General features: G+C 37.0%; 4 protein-coding genes across 4 annotated transcripts in view; 1 reads left to right on the top strand and 3 right to left on the bottom strand.

The window, feature by feature from the left end:
* The first annotated feature begins 876 nt into the window (after positions 1-876).
* Positions 877-3837, top strand: LOC115927591. The gene is made up of 2 exons (XM_030993665.1): positions 877-1298; positions 3347-3837. The coding sequence occupies exons 1-2, from the start codon at positions 1235-1237 to the stop codon at positions 3835-3837; spliced, it is 555 nt and encodes a 184-aa protein (XP_030849525.1). The 5' UTR covers positions 877-1234.
* Positions 3838-11072: 7235 nt separating this feature from the next.
* LOC115927228 (zinc transporter ZIP10-like) lies at positions 11073-13020 on the bottom strand. Its single transcript, XM_030992771.1, has 3 exons — positions 12853-13020; positions 12165-12352; positions 11073-11281 (listed from the first exon to the last, which is right to left on the bottom strand). Exons 1-3 carry the CDS (start codon positions 12986-12988, stop codon positions 11144-11146), a joined length of 462 nt encoding a protein of 153 aa, XP_030848631.1. The 5' UTR covers positions 12989-13020; the 3' UTR covers positions 11073-11143.
* A 1461-nt stretch (positions 13021-14481) lies between these two features.
* LOC115918896 (zinc transporter ZIP4-like) lies at positions 14482-18544 on the bottom strand. Its single transcript, XM_030993664.1, has 4 exons — positions 18482-18544; positions 16863-17009; positions 15542-15685; positions 14482-14565 (listed from the first exon to the last, which is right to left on the bottom strand). Exons 1-4 carry the CDS (start codon positions 18539-18541, stop codon positions 14482-14484), a joined length of 435 nt encoding a protein of 144 aa, XP_030849524.1. The 5' UTR covers positions 18542-18544.
* An 8855-nt stretch (positions 18545-27399) lies between these two features.
* The window catches only part of LOC105440987 (zinc transporter ZIP10-like), a 5444-nt gene continuing 5291 nt past the window's right edge, over positions 27400-27552 (bottom strand). The window contains exon 5 of the mRNA XM_030992770.1: positions 27400-27552. This exon is cut by the window's right edge and continues 316 nt beyond it. The gene's annotated coding sequence lies outside the window, so the exon portion shown is untranslated.

Here is a 27552-nt window from a genome sequence, read left to right as displayed (position 1 = left end):
ATGCATTATACGTATACAAACGCCACTCGAACGCTAAATATCTGATCAAAATGTCCGAGGTCGAAGAAGAGGTTTTACTCGAATTAGAATTCGAAGTTGATGAGCACAGCTCCACAATAGTGGTACTGGTAGTGATAGTGATGATGATGATGATGATGGGGATGTAGGAGAGATGGAAGAAAGAGAACAATTCGGAGAAGACGGCGTCGATGCTGGTTCAGGTCAAGTGATAGCATATCAGCGCGAGCTGGCTGAGTTGCCAGCTGCCGCTCACCTCCCCCGGCCGCGACTTTACGTTTTACACTGTAGTTCCGTCATTTTCACGATAAGTGAGTAAAACCGGGCTGCAGCAAAGACTAGTAGGCCTACTTCATGAACAGCGCGTCTGATCTGAACTTGCCAGGTTATTCTCGCATTCTTGACGTTATATTTCATTAATGGTTGATTTATGTCATAATCTGCCATGGAAGACATTACGCAAGCAACGCTTCCTGATCCATTGCAGGTATGTAAATGAAAAATTTAAAATAAAAAAACGTTTTATCATACGTCTCACAGATAGTAGATAGATGTAGACTAGTCCCACATGTGGATTTTTTTGTAGTGTAACTGTAGTGTAAGACGATGAAATCGCCCAAGAAATCTCCAAAGAAAGTGGAGGGATCAACCAAGAGAGAGAGAGAGAGAGAGAGAGATGATGATGTCAAAGGTTATCAAGGGGTCAAAAGGTCATATTCCTTGTTTTATTGATCGCAAAATCAGGCGAGACCTGTGGTTCGCGAACCACCTTGGGTTTTTTTTTTTCATATTCAGAGAGTATTGGGTGTACAAGATGTATTTACAGGGTTGAAAAGAACCAGAAAGAGATCAACCATGTCATGTCTTACATTTGGTTAACAATGAACATAGAAAAAACCAAGCCTGAGCAAATAATCAAATAATAACTTCCTGAATTGTAGATGTTGTTCTCTCCTGTGAAGAATACTGTACTTTAAAGACAGTATGCAGTGCATTTGTTGTCCAATGTAATGTTTTCTAAATTGGGTAGTGATATATAATTATTGAATTTCAGCAACAAGCAATGTGCCATCAGGATGGCTTGGCCCTCTCCAGTCATCTGAGCCCTCAGCTGAGGATGTGCCCGAGCCTGATGTAGATGAGCCAATGTCTAGTAGCCATCTTGATGACCATGCTTCAATCGAAGATCCTCAACTAGTCGGGCTAGAAAGCCTGCATGCCCAGAGAGATCTACACATCCAGTTTGCCCAACGTAATGCATAGACATTACTCCACCAAATGTAAGCAATGACTTTCATTTTTTACTGCATGCATTATAAGATCGTTCTATTTTTCCATTTACGCTTAACCCTCATCCCATTTTTTTTTTTTGTTCACTTGAGTCCATGGAGGGGGGGGAGGGGGCATTTTTTGCCCCCCTTCAGATCTCAACCGCCAATCACGCAATCTCCACGAAAATTTGCATGATAGTAGTGTGCGATGTGATCTACAAGAATGTAAAGTTAGTCTTTCCGAAATAATGTCTTTTTATTTTATGTTAATTTATGCACGAAATCATACTTTTTGCTCTAAATCACTAAATAAAGCTCATAGATTTCTAATTTTTGGTGTAAATATTCTTTGTAGCATTCCAAAAAATTATACTTGAAAAAAATTCCTGGTATCAAAATTAATTTCTTATGTATTTCTTCTTTCGCGACCTTTTGTTTTTGTTTGTTTTGGGGCAAAATTTATTGCAGAAACTTTTCGAAGCATAATTATGCTGAAACAAAATAATTTTAGCCAATGTGTTTTTGGTTTGACGGATATTTGTTTAAATTGTGCAACGTCGTAACGGTACAGGGTGTATGCCCGTTTTCGTGAAAATGTTTTTTTGAAAGTAAAAAGTCAGCGAGCGCCGCGTTCAAAAATTTCGCGCGTCAGAATGGTCGTGGAAAATGTTGATGGGCCCCCCCCCCCCCTCCATGTGGTTAGAGTTAATTTTTGTTTTTCTTGGCATTTCAATATCTTACAACATTGGAATAAATCAAATTTGTTTACATAATAATGGCTATCATTTGCATGCTACAGAAAATTTGCATATTACATCCATGCGGATGGATACACAGGTGCGGATGCAGTAGGGAGCCAATTGTGCCTCCCCCCCCCCCCCAGTCCTTGTTCAACCCTGTGTCCGCACCTGATTTCCTGAGAATTTACATTATTGTTTATCCCTGATGATACATGTTGCATTTTATTGTTAGTTATTAATATTCATGATAACAGTTGTTGAATCTAATTTGCATGTTATAGTTATTAATATTCATGATGATGTATGTTGCAGAGAATCTGTATGTTGCTGTTAATTATTACTATTAATGATAAAATATATTGAATAGAAGTTGCATTTTATAAATTATTATGTTCATGGTACATGTTTCAGAAAATTTGCATGTTGCATGTTAGACCAACCACCCCCCCCCCCCCCCAAAAAAAAAAAAAAAAAAAAAAATTGTATTGGCATAACAGCCAACTGAAAAATATGGTTGACAATTACAATTTTTTTTTCCACTCGGGAGTAATTCCATATTTGCTGCTTGCCCTACCTTAACAAGTGCATGATAAAAATAGATAAGCCAAAATGAGGACCATACTTCTTTTGGTTTTTATTTTTTCCAGAGATTCTTGTATATATTTTGGAATAAAAAACAAATCCAGGGTATGTGGTACTATTATGTTAGGTCAGGTTATGCCAATTCAACATCTTTCCCTGAGGGGGGGGGGGGGGGTTCTTATCTTGATTATTAATGTTCATGACATAACAAATTCTTCTGTTTGTTTTTTATTTTTCTTCCATCTGTTAACTCACACCTTGTCTATTAATGATTGGATACAGATGTAGCAAACAAGTAAGTATAATACAGTTTTATTTCATTTTCAGCATATTCCATTTTATATCTAGTTTGTAAATGAATGTCGCCAAGGCGCACATTTCAGCACTCCCTGCTTACAGTAGTAAACAAGTGGATACTGCCATCAACAAAAGTTGACGATGTGTGCTCCTCGTATGTTATATGTTTTTGGACATATTTCTTACCATTGTTATTATAACATTTAAGGGCTAACATGTTTACAGAGAAAAATTATAATTGAAACAAAACTCAAGCAAAATAGAATTGAGTTGTATTTACATGTTGTTTGTAGATACTTCTTTGACAGTGGCCAGTCACTTTAAATTAATGAAGGAAAGGGTAAAATGCTAGTTAACTGATAGTGAGTATGTAACCAAAAAGAACTGTTATGTGAGATTTTGTCTTACTAGGTAATTTTTCTTGCTTTTTGTTTTCAGCTCCACAGAGAGACAACAGGATTTTGGAGGATGTCCATCATATGTTTGTGGACATGGAGGAAAAACTAAAACAAGATCCAACCACCTACGTAGAATCGTACAAGGCTATGCTCAGAGCATATGGTCGTTTAAAAACAGACAGTGCCCTTGTATCAGCAATCCGAATGTTTGGCAGGTATAGCGGAGTAAATCTTGCTAAAAGGAAGGTAAAGTCGAAGGCAGGAGTCTCGGGTGGACTGCTACAGTCATCTGGCCCCAGCATCCCTGTTCAGCCCTCAGCCATATCACGCCGTCGACTGAAACTCGGAGGGAGGAGGAAACTAAATAAGGGACGTCCAACCAAACAGTCTGCCATGAAAAAGCAAGCCTTTTCTAGACCATCTTCATCAGCCATAATTCCATCCAAGAAAAAGCGTGTTGCTGCACCACATTCCCTTGGACATGCAGTGACTATGTGCCAATCTTTAGGGAAGACACATAGTGCAAAATAATTGAGTATGCTCAACCAAACACCTTCATCTTCAGGCGAATTACCAGAAGATTATATACCAGAAGCCGTGGCCCGCTGCATGAATAAGGCACAGCGGGATTATATGCCAGATATACCGATCCTCTATAATTCTTCCAAAGACTTAGGAGGGGATTAGTACATCCGGTATAAAATGCTGTTTTGCGGTTTTCCCGAAGTGGGCCGCAGCTTTATCTTTTGGTAAGTCACCTAAGCTGTCATTATGCACTGGATGTGTCCCAAAAAAGTATTATTTGGACTATATTTGGGATAGTTATGACTTTTGTTTTTCAATTCTGCTGATGTCATATCTTTGCAAACAAATTACCACCTTGAAAGCTATTTCTTATTTGCTAACAATTGCCTGATTTTGTGATACTTTTTCCCTTTTTAGTCTCACTTTCATGATAATCAACATCCATAAAAAAAAATAAAAATAAAAAGGTTCAAATGCTAATGAACCTTACCTAATAACAAGGCATTAGCGATGTTGTGTCTCGACCACTTGTGAAAATGACTAGAAATATCGCGTTCTCCCTTGCCATCCATGAGAATTGTATATGAGAGTCATACAGGTAAACTTTAAACGTTTTACCTGAAATGACCTATGACTTCACCATGTGACCTCTGAAGGCACGAATATATCCTAAATTTTGTTTGCCATTGCAGCAACATGTGCAGAGTTATTTATTTTGATTTATTTATTTATTCATATATTCATATTCCACAAATCATCAAAGTACATTTCATAATAAAACATTTCCATTGAAAAAAATACATCAACTGCATAACATATGCAGATTTGAAACGTACCAATAAAATGAAAAAATGTGGAGGGGCCTACTGAAAAGCATAGCTTGTAAGATGTAGACCCCCTATCGAGATTTTATACAAGGGTAATATGATATAAATTTAGCAAAATAATCAGCAAAATTCTATAAATTTATATAGATATAAACATTGTAACATGAATGTATATAAACTATATACAAAATTATGTAGATATTGACTTTAAAATAATCAACACTACCGTGGATAAGTATAAAGTTCACGAGATATTTGATTAAATCAATAAGAATTCAGAAGAAATTTTTTGATGAGTATTCTAAATCGGTTCAGATTTTGGGTCCTGTGAAAAATACAGTTTTGCTAGAAAATACTGTTCTGCTTTTAGGTATTAAGTGATAGTCATTTGATTGTCTAGTATTATAGGAATGCAAAGTATTATTTCTCATAAATTTTATTTTGTAGGACATAAGGTATACTTTCTGTATCTAGCTGATAAATGAATGGAATAGTTGTAGAGGTCACTGACTTTAAGGATACGTTTCTGACGAAACTATTCATCCGTATGAGCTCTAAAGGGCTTATTGCATATCATTCTCAGTACTTTTTTCTGAAGTAGAATGACTTTGTTGAGTCTCGTGTGAGAGGCATTTCCCATGCTAGAATCTCATAATTAAGATATGGTAAATTTATTGCACAATACCACATGGATAGTGCCTGTGCTGGAAGAAAGCTTTTAAGCTTGTTGATGACTCCAATATTTCTTGCCACAAGAGAGTCTTGCAGGTAAATTTTAACATATGACCTCAAACGACCTTTGAACTCACCATGTGACCTCTGACAGCACTGCAACAGTGCAACATGGTGTTATCCCTATTACAGGGAAACTGAAACATTGTGAGAAAATAAGTACTTGTTTTGCTACTTAGTAACATAATAATTACGGTATGCATGCATTGAGTAGTGAATTAGTGGGCCTATATCATAAGACTACACTGCTCAGAATGTTGCATTATGGATTAGTAACCGGGCCAGATTTGAGTAGTTGAGGAATTGAGGTGGTGCTATACAAGGCTGCTGGTTCGTATTGGGTTTAAAAGGCGACGTACAGAAATTAGAGCCAATCCTAGATGAGATCTGTAATCTCGAAGATTAGATAATCAGATTTGTGTTAAATGTTATGTTTATATTATTCAGTTGAGCTACTCACCGTTCATGGGCATGTGCATTGGGGTTAATTCATTAATTGATGTAACTTGATTGTTATGCCATGCTACTGTACTTTGTGCAGAAAATGGACTCAGTAACTCAGCTTGCAAGCATCCTAAAATGTATATATATTGATTGCTCTTGCATGAAACTGCCAGTAGCCATGATCAACTGAAGTATTCCATCTTCACAGGATATATATATATATATATATATTTAAAATCTAAATCACTTAATACTAATGTATCTTGTTCAGATATTCTATGTACTATTTGGCAAAATTGTTTGAAAGGTTCATGTCTTAAACCATGTTAAAGTTGCTTGAAACTTTGAGAAAACAACTTGTGAAATTGTGTGATAAGGCCATTGCACAATGCATAACTATTGTGCAAAACATTGATGATCAATGGTCGAACCCCCTCCATCAGTTACAATAGGGTTAAAATATGCATGAATTTACTACGTTTTTTTGTTTTTTTTGTTTGTTTTTGTTTTTGGTATTGAGTCTAAGTTCTGATTATAAGATGTTGAAAAGTCTGTCATACATTTTGAGATGAGATTGTGTGTCCGCGTAAATAAAAATTGAGGTTCAATGAAGTGAGTTTCTGTTGATAAATCATTTGCTGGTTTCATCTCTTTTTTAAATTTTGTCACTGTTAATTCAGATTGTGCTGTTCCTATAAAAGCACTGTCCTTGATTTTTGTGTGTATATTTTAGGCAATAATTTATAGGGTTATTATGTATCATGGCACCATGACATTGTATAGTTTTATGAACTCTACATGCATGCCAAATATGAAGATAATAAAAGGAGTTAGTGAGGGGGACACTGTGAAGCCAAATATATGTCCCCCCCCCCCCTTCTTTGGGCCTGTGAATGGACAAAATGCCTTGGGCTGAATATAGTTAATTACTCACAAATAAATACATGCAATTGAAAACTTGTGAAAGGAGTTAAGAGCACTGTGCTTTTCATGTGATAATTTCTTTGTTTTTTCTACCCTGATATGATATAACAGGGTTCTTGGAATAATTACAATTTACATAATAATATAATCATAAATTTAGAAATTATGGTTAAGATATAGATCAACATTACTCAGAATATAAATTCCGAGTTGGTATGAGCTGTAGCCTTTATGACTAGACTATTAGCAAAACAGTTTTTGATCTCATAAATGTACATGCTTAATATAGGATGACAAAAAGGGCTGGGGTCACTTCTTGTATAATATGGGAAAATCATTGATTGTTTTTTTTAATATACCTGGCTGAATGAAGTTTTATGATTTTATGGTCAGTTATTCAGAAATAACTCGCCCTAAAATTATAAAACTTCATTCAGCCTGGTATTTACTTTTTACCATCCTTAATTTGCAACAAAAAAAGTGTTATAACAAAAGCTAGTGAATGAACTTTTGTGATTGCTCTTTCCATTGTGATCCATAGTTTGCGTATATTAGATGTGAAGTAACTGGATTTTTGGGGGACACCCTGAATGTTATACGGAAAATAATACAGAACAGGCACGTCAATCAAAATATTAACATTCAGGTTAAATGTCAATTGTGTATGAATTCAATTAATATGTATATGTGCACTTTGTGTACTTGAGCAATTCCGATGTAATGTGGGCTAGATATTGATTATTTCAGTCATTTAAAGACCATGTGCAACCAATAACAAGTTAACTGCTTTTGAACCATATGATCGTCCACATTTGTAACATTCTGAATGTAATAAATGAATTATACATTTATTCAGTGATTTGCAAAGTTGATATATGTGTGTCGCTTATTGTGGAATTGCCATGTACTATTTGTGAATGTTACGATTGTGTCATAGATGCTTGCTTTTGTTTGCAAACTCATTTATTTAGGGGGAGGGGGGGGGTACTCAGATTTGTCACCAATGGGGTGTATGGAGCCTCTCAACCCATACTATTTTATTAAGACTCAGTTGCCCTCCCCCCTCCCCCCCCCCCAAAAAAAAAATGTAGGCCTAACATTTATTAGGGATTCTAGATCATATTTACAAATAGAAATTTACAGATTTTTTAAAAACAAAAATGTGGAAAATGGGGGCATGTTTTTTTGTGTGCGTGCTTTCGTGTGTGTGTGAGGGTGTGTGTGTGTGTGTGTGTGTGTGTGTGTGTGGTTGTCGGCCAATGTGTGCCAAATTGCAATACCAATTAAATATTTTGACAGCCACACTGTCACAGATCAAAAAGAGACTATGAATGATATCATTAATAGCCTCACACACCGCCCCCACCATGCACCCCTCCAAATGCAGAATAGTAATTTTCTAGGGTTTTTTTTTTTGTATATTTTTTATCTTATTTTTTTTCTTCTTTCTTTTGAGCAGCTAGTTGGGTATACAGCGTCGATATCTACACACACACACACACACAAGAAAACTGGAGAGAAAAAAAAAACGGCTTCGTATTTAGGGTGGGGGTCGATCTCCCCTTTATTATTCTTTATATTTTGGTTAGATGGGCTGCTATTGCCACCCCCACTCCCCTCCCCCTTCCCATGCAAGCCCAAAAACAACAATAAGGAAGTAATTATTTCGTCTTAGCTCTGTGTGATTATTGTGCTCCTTTTATATATTATCCGTAAACTGATCATATTTACTGTTTGAAAGTTTAGTTTGAAAGTTTATTTATTTACTTATCGACAACCCATTGTGGGTATCGGAGTCCATTACAAATACATTATAATAATTTACATAACAGCATTTGAATAATACATATTCAAACAAGCAAATCGAAAGTACATTAAAAAAGCAATATGTACAAAATAACATTAAATAAACAAATTATTTGAGTGATATATAAAAATTAAGAAAAAAAAGGAAAGAAAGAAAGAAAGAAGTATGGAAATATATTACAAGAAAGGAAATTTGAAGGGAGTGAGAGTGAAGGTGGTGGGGTGAAATGTGACTCTTGATTGTAAGTCCATATATCTGATGTTCACATTATGTCAATTGTTATGACATACAGGAAATAAATGAATGATATAAAATAATAATAATGAAGAATAATCTCTGCGTGCCGAAAAATATAGCAGTAGTGGCGCATGCGCAAAGCTATCTTCCGCATGTCCATAGTGACGCAGCTTGGATTACAGGCGCACGCCACAACGCCCAGTTGTACATGTAGTCTTTGCTGCAGCCCGGTTTTACTCACTTATCGTGAAAATGACGGAACTACAGTGTAAAACGTAAAGTCGCCCCCCGGCCCCGCTCAACTGGCGATCGATCTGTCATGACTGGGCGAGACATTTTCTAATTTTTCGGGATGTGTGGGGCTTTTTGGCAAATTTTACGGATAATAAAACAAAGATGAATAGATGTGAGATTATATTTGGCGAAAATCAATTACAAATATGCACCATTCATAAATAGAACTGCAGCCTGCAGGACATCATAAAAATACAAAAGGACGCTCGCGATTCACTCATCATGGTCTCCGTATATAATCAACAGCAATCACTTTCACGCCAAGGCATGATGACCGAACAAATACAAAACATCTCAGCAAATTACACAGAACGGTAGGGTATTTGGACAAATCGAATTGCACGATTCACCTCTCGTATTATATTACATGCATTTGCTTAATATTATATGTAATTACATGATTTCTAGAGATTGTTATTCCACTTTCTGGTCAGGATATAAAGCATGCAAAGTCTGGATAATGTATAGCTATGCAAAATACCGCACGCGCGCTGTGCGAGAGGCGAGCTTGAGGCCTAGAATTGCGATCGTGCCCAACCAGGGACGTCATAATCGGCCTATACTGCGCAAACAAAATGTTCAAGCCAGGAATTGTAGTTCTGAGAATTAAGGTTCTTGGAAAAAGCTTCTTATCGCGTTTCATTTATATTTACAAGACTTTAGAGCAGAATGTGTGTCTTCATATTGGTCTACGCTATCCGGACATGTATAATTTGCCCATTTTTAGTGATTATGTGAAATTTCTTCGCCAAGCTACTTGAAAGAGGAAAAAACCCAATCCTAATGGGGTTATAAGCACATTCTCATGACGGAAGACTGAAATGACCTTTGATAAGTATATCATCTATAGATGCGTGCGAGTGTAGCGAGCGATCTTTGGGGAAAATTGCTTTTAGTCGCTTGAAATTAGCTAGGGCGCGTTTAATGATGAGAGGAAAAGGGGACACTTATCAGGAATGAAAAGGAGCATGTGCCAAAGTACAAAGAGTAATTAGTGAAAATGGGGAACTTCTTACACCCTCAAAAAGAGGCACTCACCAGGGATGAAAAAAGTCAGTAAAGAGAATAGGAAATGGGCATTTGTCGTTGGAAAGGGGGCCCATCAAATTTTGATAGGGGCAATTATAAGACGTGAAAAGGGGCATTTATGAAAAGGGAATATAGGTCCCTTATTAGAAAGGAAAATGGCACGTATCATTGTTAAAAGGGAAATTATCAGAGGTGAGAAGGGGCACTTATCGCACCTGAAAAGGGGCAATGACCAGATATAAAAAGGGGCACTTATGTGAATGAAAAGGGGGCACTTATAATGAAGGAAAATGTGCATTAGTTGAAAGAAGTTGGGCACCGATCAGATTTTAATAGGGGATTTATCGGAGGTGAACGTGGCACTTATCTGAAGTGAAAAGGAGTAATTTCTCGTACCTGAAAAAGGTCATTTACCAGAGAAGGAGCACTTATGAGAAGGGAAGGGGCTCTTTTTAATGGGTCACTTATCATAAGAAAAAGGGGTACTTATTAAAAAGGGAAAAGGGCACATGTGGAAATATAAGATGCGCTTATCCGAGTTAAAATGGGGTTAGTTAATAAAAGGGGTAGGGGCACTCCTTACAAAGGGAAAGGGGCACTTGTCAAAGTAAAAGAGGCACCTCTCAGAATTAAATAGGACAATTATCAGAGGTGAAGGGGGCACTTATCAAAAGTGAAAAGAGGCACTTCTCGTACCTAACGAGGGGCACTTACTAGAAATTAAAACGGGCACTTATGAGGATGGAAAATGGACACTTCTTGCAAAGGAAAATGGGAACTTCTCGAATGAAAAGAGGTACGTGCCCAAGTAAAAGGAGCAATTCTCAGAGTTGAAAAAGGGAAGGGCACTTTAATAGGGGCACTTGTCAAAGTGAAAGGGGCACTATTTCTATGTAAAAAGGGGCACTTTACGGGTGCTTGAAAAAGTGGGGGGGCACTGTGCCCCCCTGCCCCCCGGGAGGGCCGCCTCTGCATTATGTTATATGTCCCATTTGTATCTCTCCACCCTCACATTTCCCTATATAGATACTGTAATAGCGTCCTCATACAGCGCTATTAACAGAATAATCCCAATTCCCGCCAAGAATCCAATATTCTGCAGAATAGCCACGGTGACCTTGTTGCTTTTCCCGTCGTATTGGTGTAACATCGGAAGCTGAAAAGGATAAGGAAAATGATTACCTTCTTTTATACAGTGGAACCTCGATATAAGGCGCTCTGATGAAACAAGGTATCTGTTATAACAAGGTGATTAATGCAGGTCCAATCTCTCTCTCTCTCTCTCTACATATATATATATATTTGTTTTTAACCTGATATAACAATTTAGGTAATTTCCATGGTCTCAAGGACCTCGTTATAACAGATTGGAACTGTACTTCCTTTCATAATAACATTAGCGAGGATTATACTTCCGTTTAAATTATGAAAGCCTTTTGGAAGAGGCAACAGGAGCCTTCACGCTAGGGAACTTAATTATAATTTTGTTATGCTATATGTTCATTTTGCAAAACAGATGTTGATTATGTACACGTAGAAGGCCAAACATTATGTACGTAGCTATTAAAACTAATTGCCCAAAAATATCTAAAAATCGTATCACTGGGCCCATTAGAACCAGAGTGGCCTCTGTAAGTTTAGAAGTATGGAAAAGATATACATTAACATGAGATTCCCTTCATGTTTCTAAACATTTCTGATCAAATGATACTTATATGTCTACTTTGCAGGGTAAAGAGAGAACAATTTCTGACGTTATTAATGAGAAAGGAAATAAATGAAAACATAAATTATAGGGTTTTTTTAGATCCTGAGTTGTTATCTCTATTGCTATCTAAATTGATTACCACAAGGCATACACATTTCATATACATATTGTTAAGGTATCTAGCTTGGCCTAGATTCGTGAAGATCCGAATTCGGATAAAATCGTTTATAGAAAGTCTCGGGTACATTTGCGGAAATTAAAAACATATCTTCGGAACGATTCGGTAAGTTTATCGGAAAACTTCGGGGAAGATCGTGCAGCTGCCGCTTACCATGTCAACGAGTCCAACGTAGAAGAACATGCCAGCAACAGCAGCGAAGATCCATTCCCGAGCGGTCTCGGTCTGTCCCAGCGGGATCCCGATCCACAAGCCGATGAATGCCGAACAAGCGCAAATCATATTCAAAAGGAGTGCCGTTCGGAGTCGCATGCCCTGCTTCATGAGTACGGCCAGATCACCTAGAGAGAACAAATTAGAATAGCGTCGAACAATTAATTTAAAGCCCGTCCGTCTAGTTTGGCCAGGAGGGATTAGACCACCCAGCGTGGTCGGTGACAGGTGGCTTCTCATCAAATCAGCTCTCAACATATGAAAAAAGAGGATCGTGGGGGACCATCGGGCACCGCTTAGGCATTGTTTTCTATATAGAGGGAGCAAGTAGCTACAAGTAGTACAGTGGGGCTTTAAATTCACTGTACGCAAAAATGTAACTGGACATCAATTTCGAAAGCTATTTTACTTGCATGGTATTTAGGATCAGTTATTGGTAGGTCTTTATTATTATCGTCATCCCTAACATCAACCACATCACAATCATTTTCATCGTCACCACAACCATCATCATCGAAACCATTTTTAGCACTATTTATCATCATTATAATCTTCATCATCACCGTAACCATCACCACCATCATCACCACCATCATCACTATCATCGGTGGTAGACGAGGTTCGTTACCTAGTTCGTGCGGGATCTCGTGGCAGAGGACAGCTATACTAGTTGAGAGTCCGGCAGCGATGCTCAGGGAGAATGCTGCCCCTATCGCTAGACCGTCACCGAAGTTATGCAACGAGTCGCCCAGGAGTATCATCATCGCTACCGGATTGCAACCTTGAAAGAAGAAGAAGAAAACAGAATCATAAACAGTCAAAGAAATTTAAAAAAAAAAATAGACAAGGACTAAAAATAATGGTAGGCTCGTAGTAATGAAATTCAATAATATTCGATTGAAACCAAAGGTATGGAGAGATGAATGATACAAGACAAATGTACCCTTCTATTATACAAAGGATACTTAAAATACCTAATAGTGTCATTGAACAGTCGAAATACAAATAATATCAGTACTAAAATAGCATCTTAGGCTTCATAGTGTGAATATAATTTTGGCCAAGATTATGGAGAGATGAGCAATACAAATACTTATTATGCATTCGAACTAAAATATGATCAAATGATAACCTGGGAGTTTTTGTTTAGTATTAAAGAGTCCCTTCATGATTTTCATAAACTACTACTACTACTACTACTACTACTACTACTACTACTACTACTGCTGTTGCTGCTGCTGCTGCTACTACTACAACTACTACTTCTATTAATATTACTACTACTACTACAACTACTATCATATTGCTCCGATTGTCTCATTTTCGCTCTCAGGAACATTGCCAGCGCAAACCACTGAACTCTACCTACTGGACGGATCATCGCCCATTCCCATTCACTATACGTTACGTACTAAAAGGCTGTATTGCCTGACCGTTCATGAATATTTATGTTTTTGCTTACCTCGGCAAAATTTTTGCTTTTACTAAATGGACAAATTACGGTGGGGGTTGGATGAAATGGACATAATGAACCAAGCAGGGGGGATCTATGATAATTCATGCTTCTTATCCTTCGTGTGCTTGACTTATAATCTTAAAATCGCTTGGCAAACTGAGTCCAAAGTTCGACTTGTTTCACATGTGTATTATAGGCAATGACGAGCTTGCAACCTATTTTGATCAAATTACGGTGGGTGAACTTCCAAAAGTTAATGGGACATGAGGGTTCCAATGAAAGAGCTAGTGATAACGTAAGTCGGGGTGGATGTGCTTTTCTTTTAAACAAAAAATGAATTTTTAACGATTTTTTGGGGGGTACAATTCCATAGGCTAACATGTATGGCTGCTGACTCTGACGATAGGGGGCGTTGTGAAATGAGACTAAACGGAGCTATATGTACTACTACTACTACTACTACTACGTCTGCTACTACAACTACTGCTACTACGACTACGACTACGACTACTACTACTACTGATTGTACTACTACTACTAGACTGTACTATTAATACTACTCCTACTACTACTACTACTACTACTACTACTACTAATAATAATTATTATTATTATTATTATTATTATTATTATACTGTACTGCTATTACTACTACTATTACTACTACTACTACTACTACTACTACTACTACTACCACCACTACTACTCCTACTACTCCTCCTACTACTACTACTACTACTACTACTACAACCACCACCACCACCACCATCATTAGTGGCTTCAGGCTTTGCGTGACGCAATTCAAAACTTACCCCTTACACAGCAATCAGTATATTCGGTCGGGAGAGGTGTTTCAGTTTCAAATGCCTTTGCCTCATTAGCTGTCTATGAATGAGAAGAAAATGATAGGATAAACTTTGGTATCTTACGAAAAACTGCACCGTTACTATGTGGAGCTGCTAAATACCGTATCAGGACAATTACCCACTGGACAATCACCCCCCTGAAAATCGGTCGGTTTGTCGTCGATTTGGCGGTATGACCGAAGCATGATTGTGATAAGGTAATTCAGGCAAACCAGGAACCGTTTTACAAAGCCTTTTTTCAATGACAAAGGACAAAATTTGAGTGACAAATCTGCTGATAACCAATCAGAAGCAAGGATTTCAGTAGCTTATAACAAAAACTGTCATTTGTCACTGATGACAAGTTCTGTGAAACATGGCCCTTCTCGGGACCGACAACATACCGATGTACACATGTCATTAGAATGAATGGCAAATAGACAGTCAGTTTGGTTGAGAATCGGACTGGAGTCAGGGTATTTTTTCGGTGTGACTGCAGAAGTATTCGGAAGACGGTCGATTTTGGAGGATAATAGATGTCCTCCGTTAATGAGACAAGTTTAGAATAATTTCTAACGATCTTAAAGACCGTCAATACTACTGGGCCAGAAGGGATTAGACCACACAGCGAGGTCACTGACAGGTGGCTATCTCATTAACTAAGCTCTCAACTAACATAAGAAAAAGAGGATCATGGGGGAACAACAGGCACCGATTTGGGAAGTTTTCTATAAAGAGGGAGCAAGTATAGCTACAAGTAGGACAATGGGCTTTAATAACCATCAACTTTTCGACTTTATACTCATATTATGAAAAAAATAGTACATGTCTTTAGCTTGTGCATTAGTAGTATGCACTGCACTTGGTTAAGTCACCATGAGACGAACAATGAACTCGACAAGTCTCGGTCATTATCCTACTTTGACTTATCATGCGTGAGGTGCATATTCACTAATGCACTGGCAAACATGTATATATATTCAAGAAGCAAAGAGAAGAGGTAAAGTGAACCTTACTAGTTCCATCTTCGATTCTGAGTGAGATACTCCATTTTTGCCAGTAGCAAATGATTCTTGTCCCGACAAAGCACGCCCTCGTTGGCCCTTAGCTGCCATCTCCACATCCGCGGATTGTGTATGGCTGTGATGGGAGTGACCACACTGTCCAATGTAAATCAAATTATTTGAAGAAAAAAATGTAATCATTTGATAATATAGAAGATAATGACGATGAAATATCACATTATTATGTTTAAGTATCGAAAGAATAGAGAGGGAGAGGGAGAGGCTTTGATAAATGGGGCTTACAGCCATTCTAGTATTTGATCAAAACCAATAAAGGCAGTATTATCAATTTTCGTCAAAATGTATGTAGAACTACCAAAGGTCGATAACGGTTTTCCTCAGCGATTTTCAACCTTCTATAAAGCACATTACCGCGATATGGTCGCAAATTAACTGTTACGTAATATAATTTTCTTCATAAATCTAGAATTCAATGTTCATGGTGTTCTCTGCTTTTTTTATGTTTGTATTTGTTTGTTGCCTGTTTCTTACTCGTTATTAGTCTGTTTTATATTCATTTTCTGGTTGAATGTCTTCGGTTTTCGTTCATTATACCATCGAACAAAGCAGTCATGCTTTATAATATTTTTGTTTTCCTTTCTTTTTTTGGTCAACAAATTCGCGTTATAAATGTTCGTCAAATGTAGATTTATTAGTTATTAAAATAGTTCAAGTAAACAAAATGAAAATATCACAATAGAATATAGTAACTGCGTTATCGATCTTATTAGTAATATTACTTCCTTTATGAAGCTCTTAATTTGCTCCTAGACGAAGAACGCACATATGTATTTCTCTGATTTTTCTTTTTTTTTTGTTTCTGCTTATTCCGACCAAGCAATTTAGAACTTTTGAAAGACAGTTCAGAACGCATCATTTTAGTTTAAAATGGCGGCCTACTTTCATGAAACTCGTTATCTGTTCGGAGAAGAAGACACATTAGGTTTTTTTATTTTTAATTTGCTTTCACAGCGAAAAAGCAAGTTATAACTATTGTTTTTTTTATGCTTTCATTATAAATAATATAGCTATTGAAAGGCTGTTCAATTGATTCTTGTAGTGGTGGTTATTTTACCTGACTGCTAAGAAAGCATAAATTGTTAGTAAGCAACCATAGGAACTCACCGAGAGACCTGGTAATGAGGATTAATGCCTTACCGAAGGGCACTAGCGCCTTGGTTTCGAACCCAGGTCGCCGAATTACGAGAACACTGCTCTACCAACTGATCTATCGCGCCTTCTGGAATTCACATGATTTAAAATTGTGTCCTACCTTCGTGAAACTCGTCAGCTGCTCGAAGACGAAAAAGACGTAGATGGCCATCTCGACAACGAGACACTTCCAGATATACGCCATCTCCGGGCTCGTAGGCGTATGAGCGCTGTGATCGCTGCTGTCGTGGGTGTGGAGACCCACAGCCTGCACGAGATTGAGAAAGAAACGTTTATAAGTATGAATAAGTACATGATGTATTGACCATATCAGGAAATTCGATTTCCACTGCGCGATAGAGGTAATATAATATAATGCATATAATGAGACAAATTACAATAAGTTAACAACTAAATTATTCATATGCCTACCCCATGTAAATTTGACACCCCCCCCCCCCCCTTCGTATTTCATGAACGAAAGATGGACTGGTTATATGAGGGCCTTTAATGAATACTTTCAGATGTTAGCTTTGATATGTCACATCTCAAGAAACATATATCAGGACAAATCAATTGTTTACACGCTAAAATAATGACAAAACTTGGTGTTTTTACAATCACTTCCATTTAAAGCATTACCAGTCAGCATACAAAAGGGCTCAAGAAAAAAAAGAATGGTATGATTCCCTTCTCGACATATCAATGACCATCGAATACCTATGGTAAGAGGTGTAATATAGCATCATCAGTCAGTATTAAATAGTCTCGAGAAAACAAAGAATGGTTGAATCCCCTTCCGAGATTTCAATATTCATTGCTTTCCTCTGGTTCAAAGATGGTGGTAAGACAGCATTCCCAGTAAACATAGAAAAGGGCTGAAGTACATCAAGAAAGAGTGGTGAAGTCCCTTTTAGGGATAAACTGCCCATTGCTTACCTTTTGGCCCGGTCCCACTGGCCGATGGACACAAAACGTATGCATAAAGGACACAGCGGACGAGCAAAATTTCGGGGGTGGCTCCATCTGGTTTCATCCGCTCCAGAAATGGACAAAATTTGCAAAAACAGAACGGAAAATAACGGACGTGGGTAGTATGTAGCGGGGATGTTAAACGGATGTTCATCGGAAGCCTAGCGGGTGAATGCGGATGGAAGTGGATGACAGCTTTGAATACTTTATATACGAGATGCATACGCTTACATCCTTTCTATTTCCGTGCTACTAACGATGTATAGACGTTCCATGTACCTTCCCTTTCCTCCCTCTATCCGTTTTCAGCTACAGCGGATGTGAGTTGCGAGGATGCCCAGAGGATGCAGAGAGGATACAGCGGACGTTTAACGGATGATAACGGACATATATAGAACGTTTGTTGCTCGTATTTGTCGCGGATTTACATTGTACACGGCGGAAGTTCATCCGTTCTAAAAGTTTTGTGCAGCTCAAAACTTTTTGCGCGGATGAAATCACAGTGGACGGATGCTCGATGGATAGAGCGTATGAAACACGTATGCAATGAGTACACAACGGATGCATAGCGTTTTCCAACGGATGGCAATATTTTGTTTACGTTTTACATCCTCTTTGCATCCGTGAGTGCAGTGGGACCGGGCCTTAAGGTAACAGATGTATTAGAGAGCATCACCAGTCAGCATACAAAAGGGCACAAGTGAAGACAAAAAGAAAAAGAAGAAAGAGTGATGAATCCCTTTTAGGGATAAACTGCCCATTGCTTACCTGTGGTAAAAGATGTAAGACAGCATCACCAGTCAGAGTAGCCACGGCTAAAGCTATCATTGTTTATATGGTCTTGTCATAAAAACCCTCTGACATACACGGGACGAACAACCCGCCGAGCACCGCAAACAGGCTGATGATGAAAACTGCTAGAGTGCCATATCCCCACACTGATTAAGAGGATACAATAGAATAGAATACAAAATCGATTATTAAAATAATAAAATATATTTATTTATCAAACAACAGATCAAGTTTATCAAATACATGTATTAGGGTCCTGCTGAATAAAATTATCATTAATGGTATATCGATCTGCCATCATTGGTAACTTCCATGGTAACATTGCTCAACAGCCAATCAAAAACAAGTATTTTATTGAAGTTACCATTGATGGCAAAGTGACCATCAATGATAAGTTCTATCTATTTATCAAACGACGGATTCCATCAAATATATTTAAGTAGTTTGATTTTGAGTTTTGATTATCAATTACGTGAGTTTTCACCGTAAATAGATAAATACAATGCAATTATTCATTCATAAATTAACTTAAATTTGTATGTCTTCATACAGAGGAGATCAGGGCCCTATTTCATAAAAACGTGTTTTTATCTTCATACAAATTTGCTCTCACCCAAATATAATTATACTAAAACGCCACAATTTTAATAGTTTATAAACGGTTTTTTATCTTGATAATTATAACAAGCTTTATGAAACAAAGTCCATGTCGAGTTTTTGGACATTTGTTTGGAGAAACAATTCTTCAGCGAAAGTGCACAAGAGAGGGATCTTTCAATGACGCACCCCAAAACGGAAGGCGGGAGTCACAATAAGAAAGAAACTGAAATAAGTTTATTACATTCATTAAGAAAAAAATAGCTGGTGATATATCAACAAAATCACTAATCAGTTACACAAAATCAAAATATTATTACTACCTCTGAGTCAATGAACCCCCAAAATGGGAGGCATTAGTGATAACAAACAAGAAAGTGAAAGAAGTTAATTACATTTATTATGAAAAACAAGGCTGGTGATATCTATCTAAACATTTACACTAAATCACAATATTTTTACTCACTTTTTGCTTTGGAGATTTCCGATGGCTCAGTGGTTGTAATTTCGCATGCTCCACTCAAGATTTGTTGCACCAGTGACGGAGAAAGTTCGTTGAACTGTTCTTCGGTAATTCCAGCTTCATGGTCAATACCGTATATGTCTAGTAGTTCTTCGCTCGAAAAGCATGTCTATAGACAAGAGAGAGAGAGAGAGAGAGAGTGGTATAAAGTAACAGGGGGAAATCCTTTATTAATCTGATCTATTTATTTAAATACAGTGATTAAAATACATGATTTCAGCTTGACATAGCTGTTTTCAACATGTCCCTACATGGTACATTTACTAAGAATACAGGGCATTCTACTACGATATTGAGCCAATTTAGCTATTCCTCTTCTAACGAAGTATTTAAATCCAGCTCAAAACCCTTGAAATCTTCATTTTTCGTCATCATGATGACTGTTGAGATCTTTGGTCATTAAGTTTTCATATGTTTGAATGTTTGTGTCAAATGCTAATAGAATGTCTTCCAAAATCAGATCGTAGTCGGATCCTATGTTGTACGATGGGATTTAGAGTATATAGTAGTCTATTCGCCATACTTGTACGTAGAGTTTATTGAACTTTGGCTGATAATGAAGGCGAATTCAAAGACTTTCGTTGACTCAAAGAATGAAAAATGAAAAATGAAAATACAACCAAACCAAAACCAAAAGACAAAAAGACAAAAATGAAGAATAACTAAACTTTACCATACTTTTAAAAACTATAATCATTAGGGTGAAAATAGTGATGTAAAGGGAGGGGGGATTGATTGCAAAAGTCACAACCTATCTGAGGATTTGATTATACCTCAACGTTTTGTCGTTGATAGGCTATGTACATAATATGTCAGATATAAAATTAGATTATTCAGTGACATTTTAAAGGCATGTCATGAGAAACTATTTATTTCATTCACACTAAGACTGTTTCACCCTATATATCCAATGTCTTTTAAAGGCCTTTTTTCAGAATTGTTAAGTAGTCTTATTGTATTATTTAGCGAACCATTAATCCCGCTTTTTTTGCCGACAAAATGAATAGGCCTGATCGGAAAGAAAAATACATATTTCAAATAACCGGGTGCGAGATTATAACAACATTTATAGACTTGAATTTTTTTTCTTCACTGAGATACATGGAATGTTAACCTATTGACTCCTTGAACCGGACAGTCCAACTCTTGAGAAAAGATCACCAGCTGATCAACAAATGATATACGAGCATACAACCCTGATTCCCCCCTTTTCACTCTCGAATTAGTCCCATGGACGCAATTGGTTTAAGCACCAAGGCCCTGTTTCATAAAACTTGTTACCAATAACAAGTTCAAATCACAAGCTACTGAAATCGTGGCTTTTGATCCGCTGAGAGCAACTTTGTCATAGAAATTCAACATTTGTTATTCATGACAAGTTTTAAGAAACAGAGCCCTTTCAATCGACACAATATTTGCCTTTACCAAAAGGGTGAAAAGCTCTCAACATAAATACATCGAAAAACATAGATAGCATTTAAATTAATGGGACATGTTTCGGAGTTTCAGACTCAATCCTCAGGATGAATTTCACAACCGAACTGAACACAATCAAGTTGCTTTTATATAATCCCTGCCTTCTCTGATTATATTAATGTTAAATGTCAGATTTAATAAACAGTTGGTAACCATTTTAATTGCGTGCTTCATGAATTAAGTACATTGTCATGAACAAAATACAACGTACATTATTCTGTTATCAATTTATTAACATAATCCTGATCAGAGCGCGGATACCAAACGGAAATCAACAAAATGTATTTGGAACAATAACATATATACATATAGCACTTATCAGTTTACATAATAGTTATCTATATTCAAAGATTGGGCACGATGTGCATAATATTATAACAGATAAGGACATAATAACGTCCTTGTTTTCACGAAGTGAGGAAAATCGTAACGCAAAGTGAATGCATTTTTTTTTTCACTACCGTCACTTCGTAAAAACAGCGACGATAATAGTAATGGCATCATACATGTTTATCACATGCCCTGTTGAGGGCCAGAGACGTGTTGATAATATAATAGGCCTGTTTTCATCAGCTCGAGATTGCCAAATAACCCGCTATTTTAACTATCCCGATCGCAAGTTATCAAGCTAATTTGCATCTTCATTTAGCCTGCAGTTGCAATTAGCGGGATAATCGGTCGAGATAATATCCCGCTATTTGTCCGGTTCGTTTTTACCAGCCAGAAGACTAGCACTCTGCGCGAACGCTGAGCAAAATATCTCGAGCTAATTTGTGTGCAGGCAGCGTGAAGACGACCCAAGACATATCAATAATACATGTCAATAAAGCATACTGCAAACAGTCCTTTATTGACTAAGTCTTCATCAAATCATACTGTCTTGATTTTTACGAACGTCAAGCCACGCCCACCGATACTTCAATCTCGACCTTTGGACTGTTAATTAAATGTATCATATTGCTAATTGTGTAAGCTTGTACAAGCGCCATACATTTGTCAATTTCTCCAGTCGTTTCTCTAATACTCGTAGACCTTACTTGCTGCGGATCTTCAAATCTTGAAAGTCGAATCTCGTAACTTCATGTAAATGTGTAGCTTGAATATGGACTTTAAAATTTCTCTATGAGATTATAATAATAATAAATTGTTTCTTTAATAGCGCTTTATCCAATTTACAAAACACAAAAGTCAATGATTTAAAACTCAACAAAATATATGATAGAAATTGTAAAGCAGTTAATTACAATGTAAATATATGTGTTTTGAGATGTTTCTTAAATACTTTAACTTTAACTGACATACTACAGCGCAGGTAACCTATTTCATGTAACCGGACCACTGCAATAAAAAAAACTTCGCTCACCTATCTTCGATTTTATTCTAGACACATGGAAAGCCGTTCATACATCTGTTCATACCTGTAAAAAATAGAAATTTATCATAGAAGATTCATTCATGGGTTGACATAAAATTGCAATTTTCTGCAATGTATTGAGAACAGGGAATTTTAAAAGTTCTGTTTTAATTGCACATATTTCAACTTGTCCTGGCTAAATAATACACAGCAGTTCTTTAAAATAGTGTAGTTATTTTTTTCCAAAATGCCCGATAGCCCTGCACGACATCGTCGACCACAAAACCGACGGCTTTTCAACCCACAGCAGGCCTTCTGAACAATTGAGAGTTCAAAAAACTGTAGGTTGTCAATTTACATGGACGCCCCGCTCTTTTATAAGGAAGGAAACACAAGAAAAGAAAAGAAGCAGGAGAAGAAAAAGAAGGAGAAAGAGAAGTAGGAAGAAGGAGAAGGAGATGAAGAAGAAGGAAGAAGAAAAACATGAAGGATGAGGAGAAGGATAAGGATTTATTTACTTATTTATTTATTTATTCATATGTTATTGTCCACTTGTGTGATGGATCATAGGGTCTACTCTTCTGAAATCATATCATATGCAATAGAGTCGATGTGTGTGTATGTGTATGTGTGTGTGTGGGGGGGGGGTGGGTATTAAAACAACCCACAACTAAACACAATCACAACAAAAAAATCAATGAATGTTTTGCTTTAAAAATGCAACTTTTATGTTTGTACCCAAATTAATCGATATTAGGACTGATGCGATATTTAGAATTGGAAGAAGAGAATTTGTTTTCGTTGCCTGTAAACAATGTGTCAAATAGCAACCTGTCCATGTAGCTTTTTTTTCAAGTTGGAAAGATTTCAAGTATCTGGATGTTTTTGTTAAATCACCATTTGGGCGTTACATTCTTCTTGTAGCTGCAGCAGTCACCGCTGAAAGCACAGAGTCTGCTTTACCTGCAATCTCACTGCCTACCATCCCTTCAGCTCTGATGACTACATCTCTCCTCCAGTCGGCTCTCATCCCTACTTCATCTGCTATTATACTGGTTAGATGTTCATGATGGTGGTGGTGGTGGTGATGGTGATGGTGGTGATGGTGGTGGAGGTGATGGTGGTGGTGGTGGTGGTGGTGGTGGTGATGATGATGGTGGTGGTGATGATGATGATGATGATCAAGAAGATGATGGTGATCGGGGTGGTGATGATGTAGTTAATTTTTTTTCAAATTATGTTTTCAAAATGACCGATAGCCTTGCACGACATCGTCGACCACAAAACCGACGGCCTTTCAACCCACAGCGGGCCTTCTGAACAATTTCTGAGAGTTAAAACAACTGTAGGTTGTCAATTTACATGGACGCCCCGCTCTTTTATAAGGAAGGAAACACAAGAAGAGAAAAGAAACAGGAGAATAAAAAGAAGGGGAAAGAGATGAAGAAAAAGGAAGAAGAAAAACATGAAGGACGAGGAGAAAGATGAGGATTTATTTACTTATTTATTTATTTATTCATATTTTATTGTCCACATGTGTTATGGATTATAGGGTCTACTCTTCTGAAATCATATCATATGCAATAGAGTCGATGTGTGTGTGTGTGGGGGGGGGGGGGTATTAAAATTACCTACAACAAAACACAACCACAACAAAAAATTCAATGATTTGTTTGCTTTAAAAATGCAACTTTTATATTTGTACCCAAATTAATCGATATGAGGACTGAAGCGATATTTAGAATTGGAACAAGAGAAAATTTAATTTTGTTGCCTGTAAACAATGTGTGAAATAGCAACCTGTCCATGTAGCTTTTTTTCAAGTTGAAAAGATTTCAAGTACCTGGATGTTTTTGTTAAATGACCATTTGGGCGTTACATTATTCTTGTAGCTGCAGCAGTTACTACTGAAAGCACAGAGTCTGTTATACCTACAATCTCACTGCCTACCATCCCTTCAGCTCTGATGACTACAATCCTCCTCCAGTCGGCTCTCATCCCTACTTCATCTGCTATTATACTGGTTAGATGTTTATGATGGTGGTGGTGGTGGTGGTGGTGGTGGTTGAGGTGTGTTGGTAATGGTGGTGGTTGTGGTGGTGATGATGATGGTGCTGGTGATGATGATGATGATGATCAAGAAGCTGATGGTGATCATGGTGATGATGATGATGATGATGATGGGTCATGTATATATTTTGCAGAGCTAATGAACTGTTAATTAATGCCCTTTTTTTTTTACTCACAACAGGACGCTATTCACATTTTCTTGGGAAGGGAAGCACAAACAGGGAATAAACAGAAGAAATTTCTTGGCTTGATGAAATCTGTCAATCAATGTGTCTAGAAAATGTGTGCACTAAAGAGGAAGCAACATTTCATCAGAGGTAGGTCAGGGGCCTGTTTCATCAAACTTGTTATCAATAACATCTGCCACAGATCTATGACCAATCTGCTCTTAGCCAATCAAATGTAATGATTTCAGTATCTCATTAAACAATCATTGCCTCTCGTTATTGATAAGTAGTTTTATGAAACGGGGTCAAGATCTTGAGGGGCATCCATAGTTTGCCTCTCTGATCTACACCCTGGGTGGGGGGGGGGGTGTTTCACAAAGATCCTAAGTCGAATTTAACTCTAAGTTGTACTTTAGAACTATGGAAAGCCGTAAGCATCTTAAAAAAATATGTTGTAAAAGTTTTTTTTAAAGGCATAAAATATCTATTCAAATCATTCATAATTTCTATTATCAAGGAAATTTCATGTTCTTGATGTGGAATATATGAAAAGTCTAAAATACTTCAATTGATGTTTTTTAATATGTTTAATTTTAATACTACCAATGGCTCTCAATAATGTTCAAGTCCAACTTAGATTTAAGTGTGAATTATTATTTTTGTGAAACACCCCCCTGTTGCGGTAGATGGTCAGCAAGACTTGTACACAATGCAATTCCTTAAAATGCTAGATCACTGCAATTGCAACAGTGGTAAAGGACATATAATTTAAATCACATTTATTCATCAATTCCTCAGTTTTGTTGTAAATCATTGCATTCTTGCCACCTTGATGAACTACGTACACACAGTATTTATTTTTGTTAAAGAGATTATTTTTAGTAGGCCTACACATTCTTGACCATCACTTGTAATTCTAAATTACTTATGCTCTTTTGCAACAACCCTTATTGTGTTGTTGTGTTATGTACAAGTGAATATGAGAATAATTCTGTACAATAAAGATTTTCCTTGAAAATGTATTTTTCTCGGCATTGTTGTGTTATTCAAGTTGTAAAGCTACATGTACATTAATCTTGAGGTCTGGGTGTGGGTATCGTATGTCAAGAGAAAATGGCTATAATTCATTCTGCAGTAGATTGATCGTTTTAACCAGTAAAATAAAAGTAACCTCACAAAAATTTGATGTTAATTATCTTTTTCAAAAAACCACAACTCTCATTTGCGCATAAGGACCTGTGTTAAGCACATGGTGTTAGGCCTATATACCCGGATTTCCTCATCTTAAGCACTTGGTGTCGAGCCTTCCTTATCTTTCAAAGCTCATTACTCAGCCACTATACATTTCCTACCAAAAACGTTTGGCGCATGCCACTTATTTATCTTTGACATTTAGTGTAAGTTTTCTCGGGATTCTGTGGGATTTATTTACAATCATTACCACTACTTTTGTTTTTAAAAAACGCCCCCCCCCCCTCCCCATCTCTCTCTCTCTCTCTCTCTTTTCCTCTATTGAATTTTCGCTCTCTCTCCCACGCTCTCTCTGTCTCTCCCCCATTCTGTTTCTCTCTCATTCTTTCCTCCTACCTCTTAATACCATGCTGATGCATTTAGTCTACCTTTCTCTCAAGTTCTGTAAATTATCGTTCGACTTTCTTCGTTGTGAATTGAACAGAGACTAAAATTGATCCTAATAGTATAAAATAAACAATTTATTCTTATCACAAGAAAAGCGTCCATATAAATTGATGTGAATACAATTTGCAAGCATTTATGTGTTCAGTAAGATATCCGCTTCGTTTTGAATGCAATTATAATAATTATGTATTGATTCAATGATACATCCTCTAGAAATACCCTTTTAATCCCAATGAGACCGGGGTATTTGAGGTCTTTCTACGGCCGGTGAAGTGTATATAACACTATGGTAATTTTTATTTTGAGAAAAAAATCACTCATTTGCATATTTATGGTAATGTATGCAAACAAGGTCATAATATTCACGCATTTACACATGAATAATATCTTCTTCATATTTAAACAATAATTTTTCTGCATACATTCTTTACACCATTTGGAATAATATTATAACAATTTTTTTTTTTTTTGGGGGGGGGGGATAATTTCGTATGTATTTATATTAAAGGGCAAGCCAACCCTTGTAATAAGTTGATTCGTAAGAAAGTAGAAAAATAACAGAAACAGAATAGCAAAAGTTTGCAATGAATCAGACCAATACTAGGGAAGTTAGGAATGTTTGAAATGTGAGATCACTAAGCCTATGCGAATGTCAATTTGGAAATTCGGCCAGTGGATGTGACGCAGGACTTGGATAACTCTACAATTTTTCGTGTACACAAATATCATTAATTTCTGTTTTTTCTCCCTTGGGTCACTACTCAAAATTTATTATAGATAACATAATAGTAAAAGTCCTTTAAAAAGAAGAGACCATCCTATGTAATACATTTTCACATTTTAGTAATGTTATATGTTAGAACAGATGGGAAAGTAGTCCAGCACTACATCACATTTACATTACCGCCTCAGCCAATTCGAAGTGCCCATACGTAACGTAAAGTGATTACTTTACAACAACAAAAACATAATTTTCTTATATTTAGTCATATTTAATTTAAACTTTCATCAGTTCGCTTCCTTGATTTGTCTGCTTTCTTTTAGAGTAGTTAAGTTGTTTTTGTTTACAAAGAGTTCTTAGCACTGGAATAAGGGTAGTGTTGGGTAGTGTTGCTGCCCCCCTCCATCTCTCTCTCTCTCTCTCTCTCTCTCTCACACACACACACGCACACCCACACATTATGTTATCCGTCCTATATGTATCTCTCAACCCGCGGTCTGC

This window comes from Strongylocentrotus purpuratus, unplaced genomic scaffold (genome assembly GCF_000002235.5).
Source record: "Strongylocentrotus purpuratus isolate Spur 01 unplaced genomic scaffold, Spur_5.0 spur5_scaffold_20, whole genome shotgun sequence".
In the NCBI taxonomy this organism is placed as follows: Eukaryota; Metazoa; Echinodermata; class Echinoidea; order Camarodonta; family Strongylocentrotidae; genus Strongylocentrotus; species Strongylocentrotus purpuratus.
Note: the sequence above shows the minus strand (reverse complement) of the source record. Positions and strands in the feature narration are given on the sequence as shown.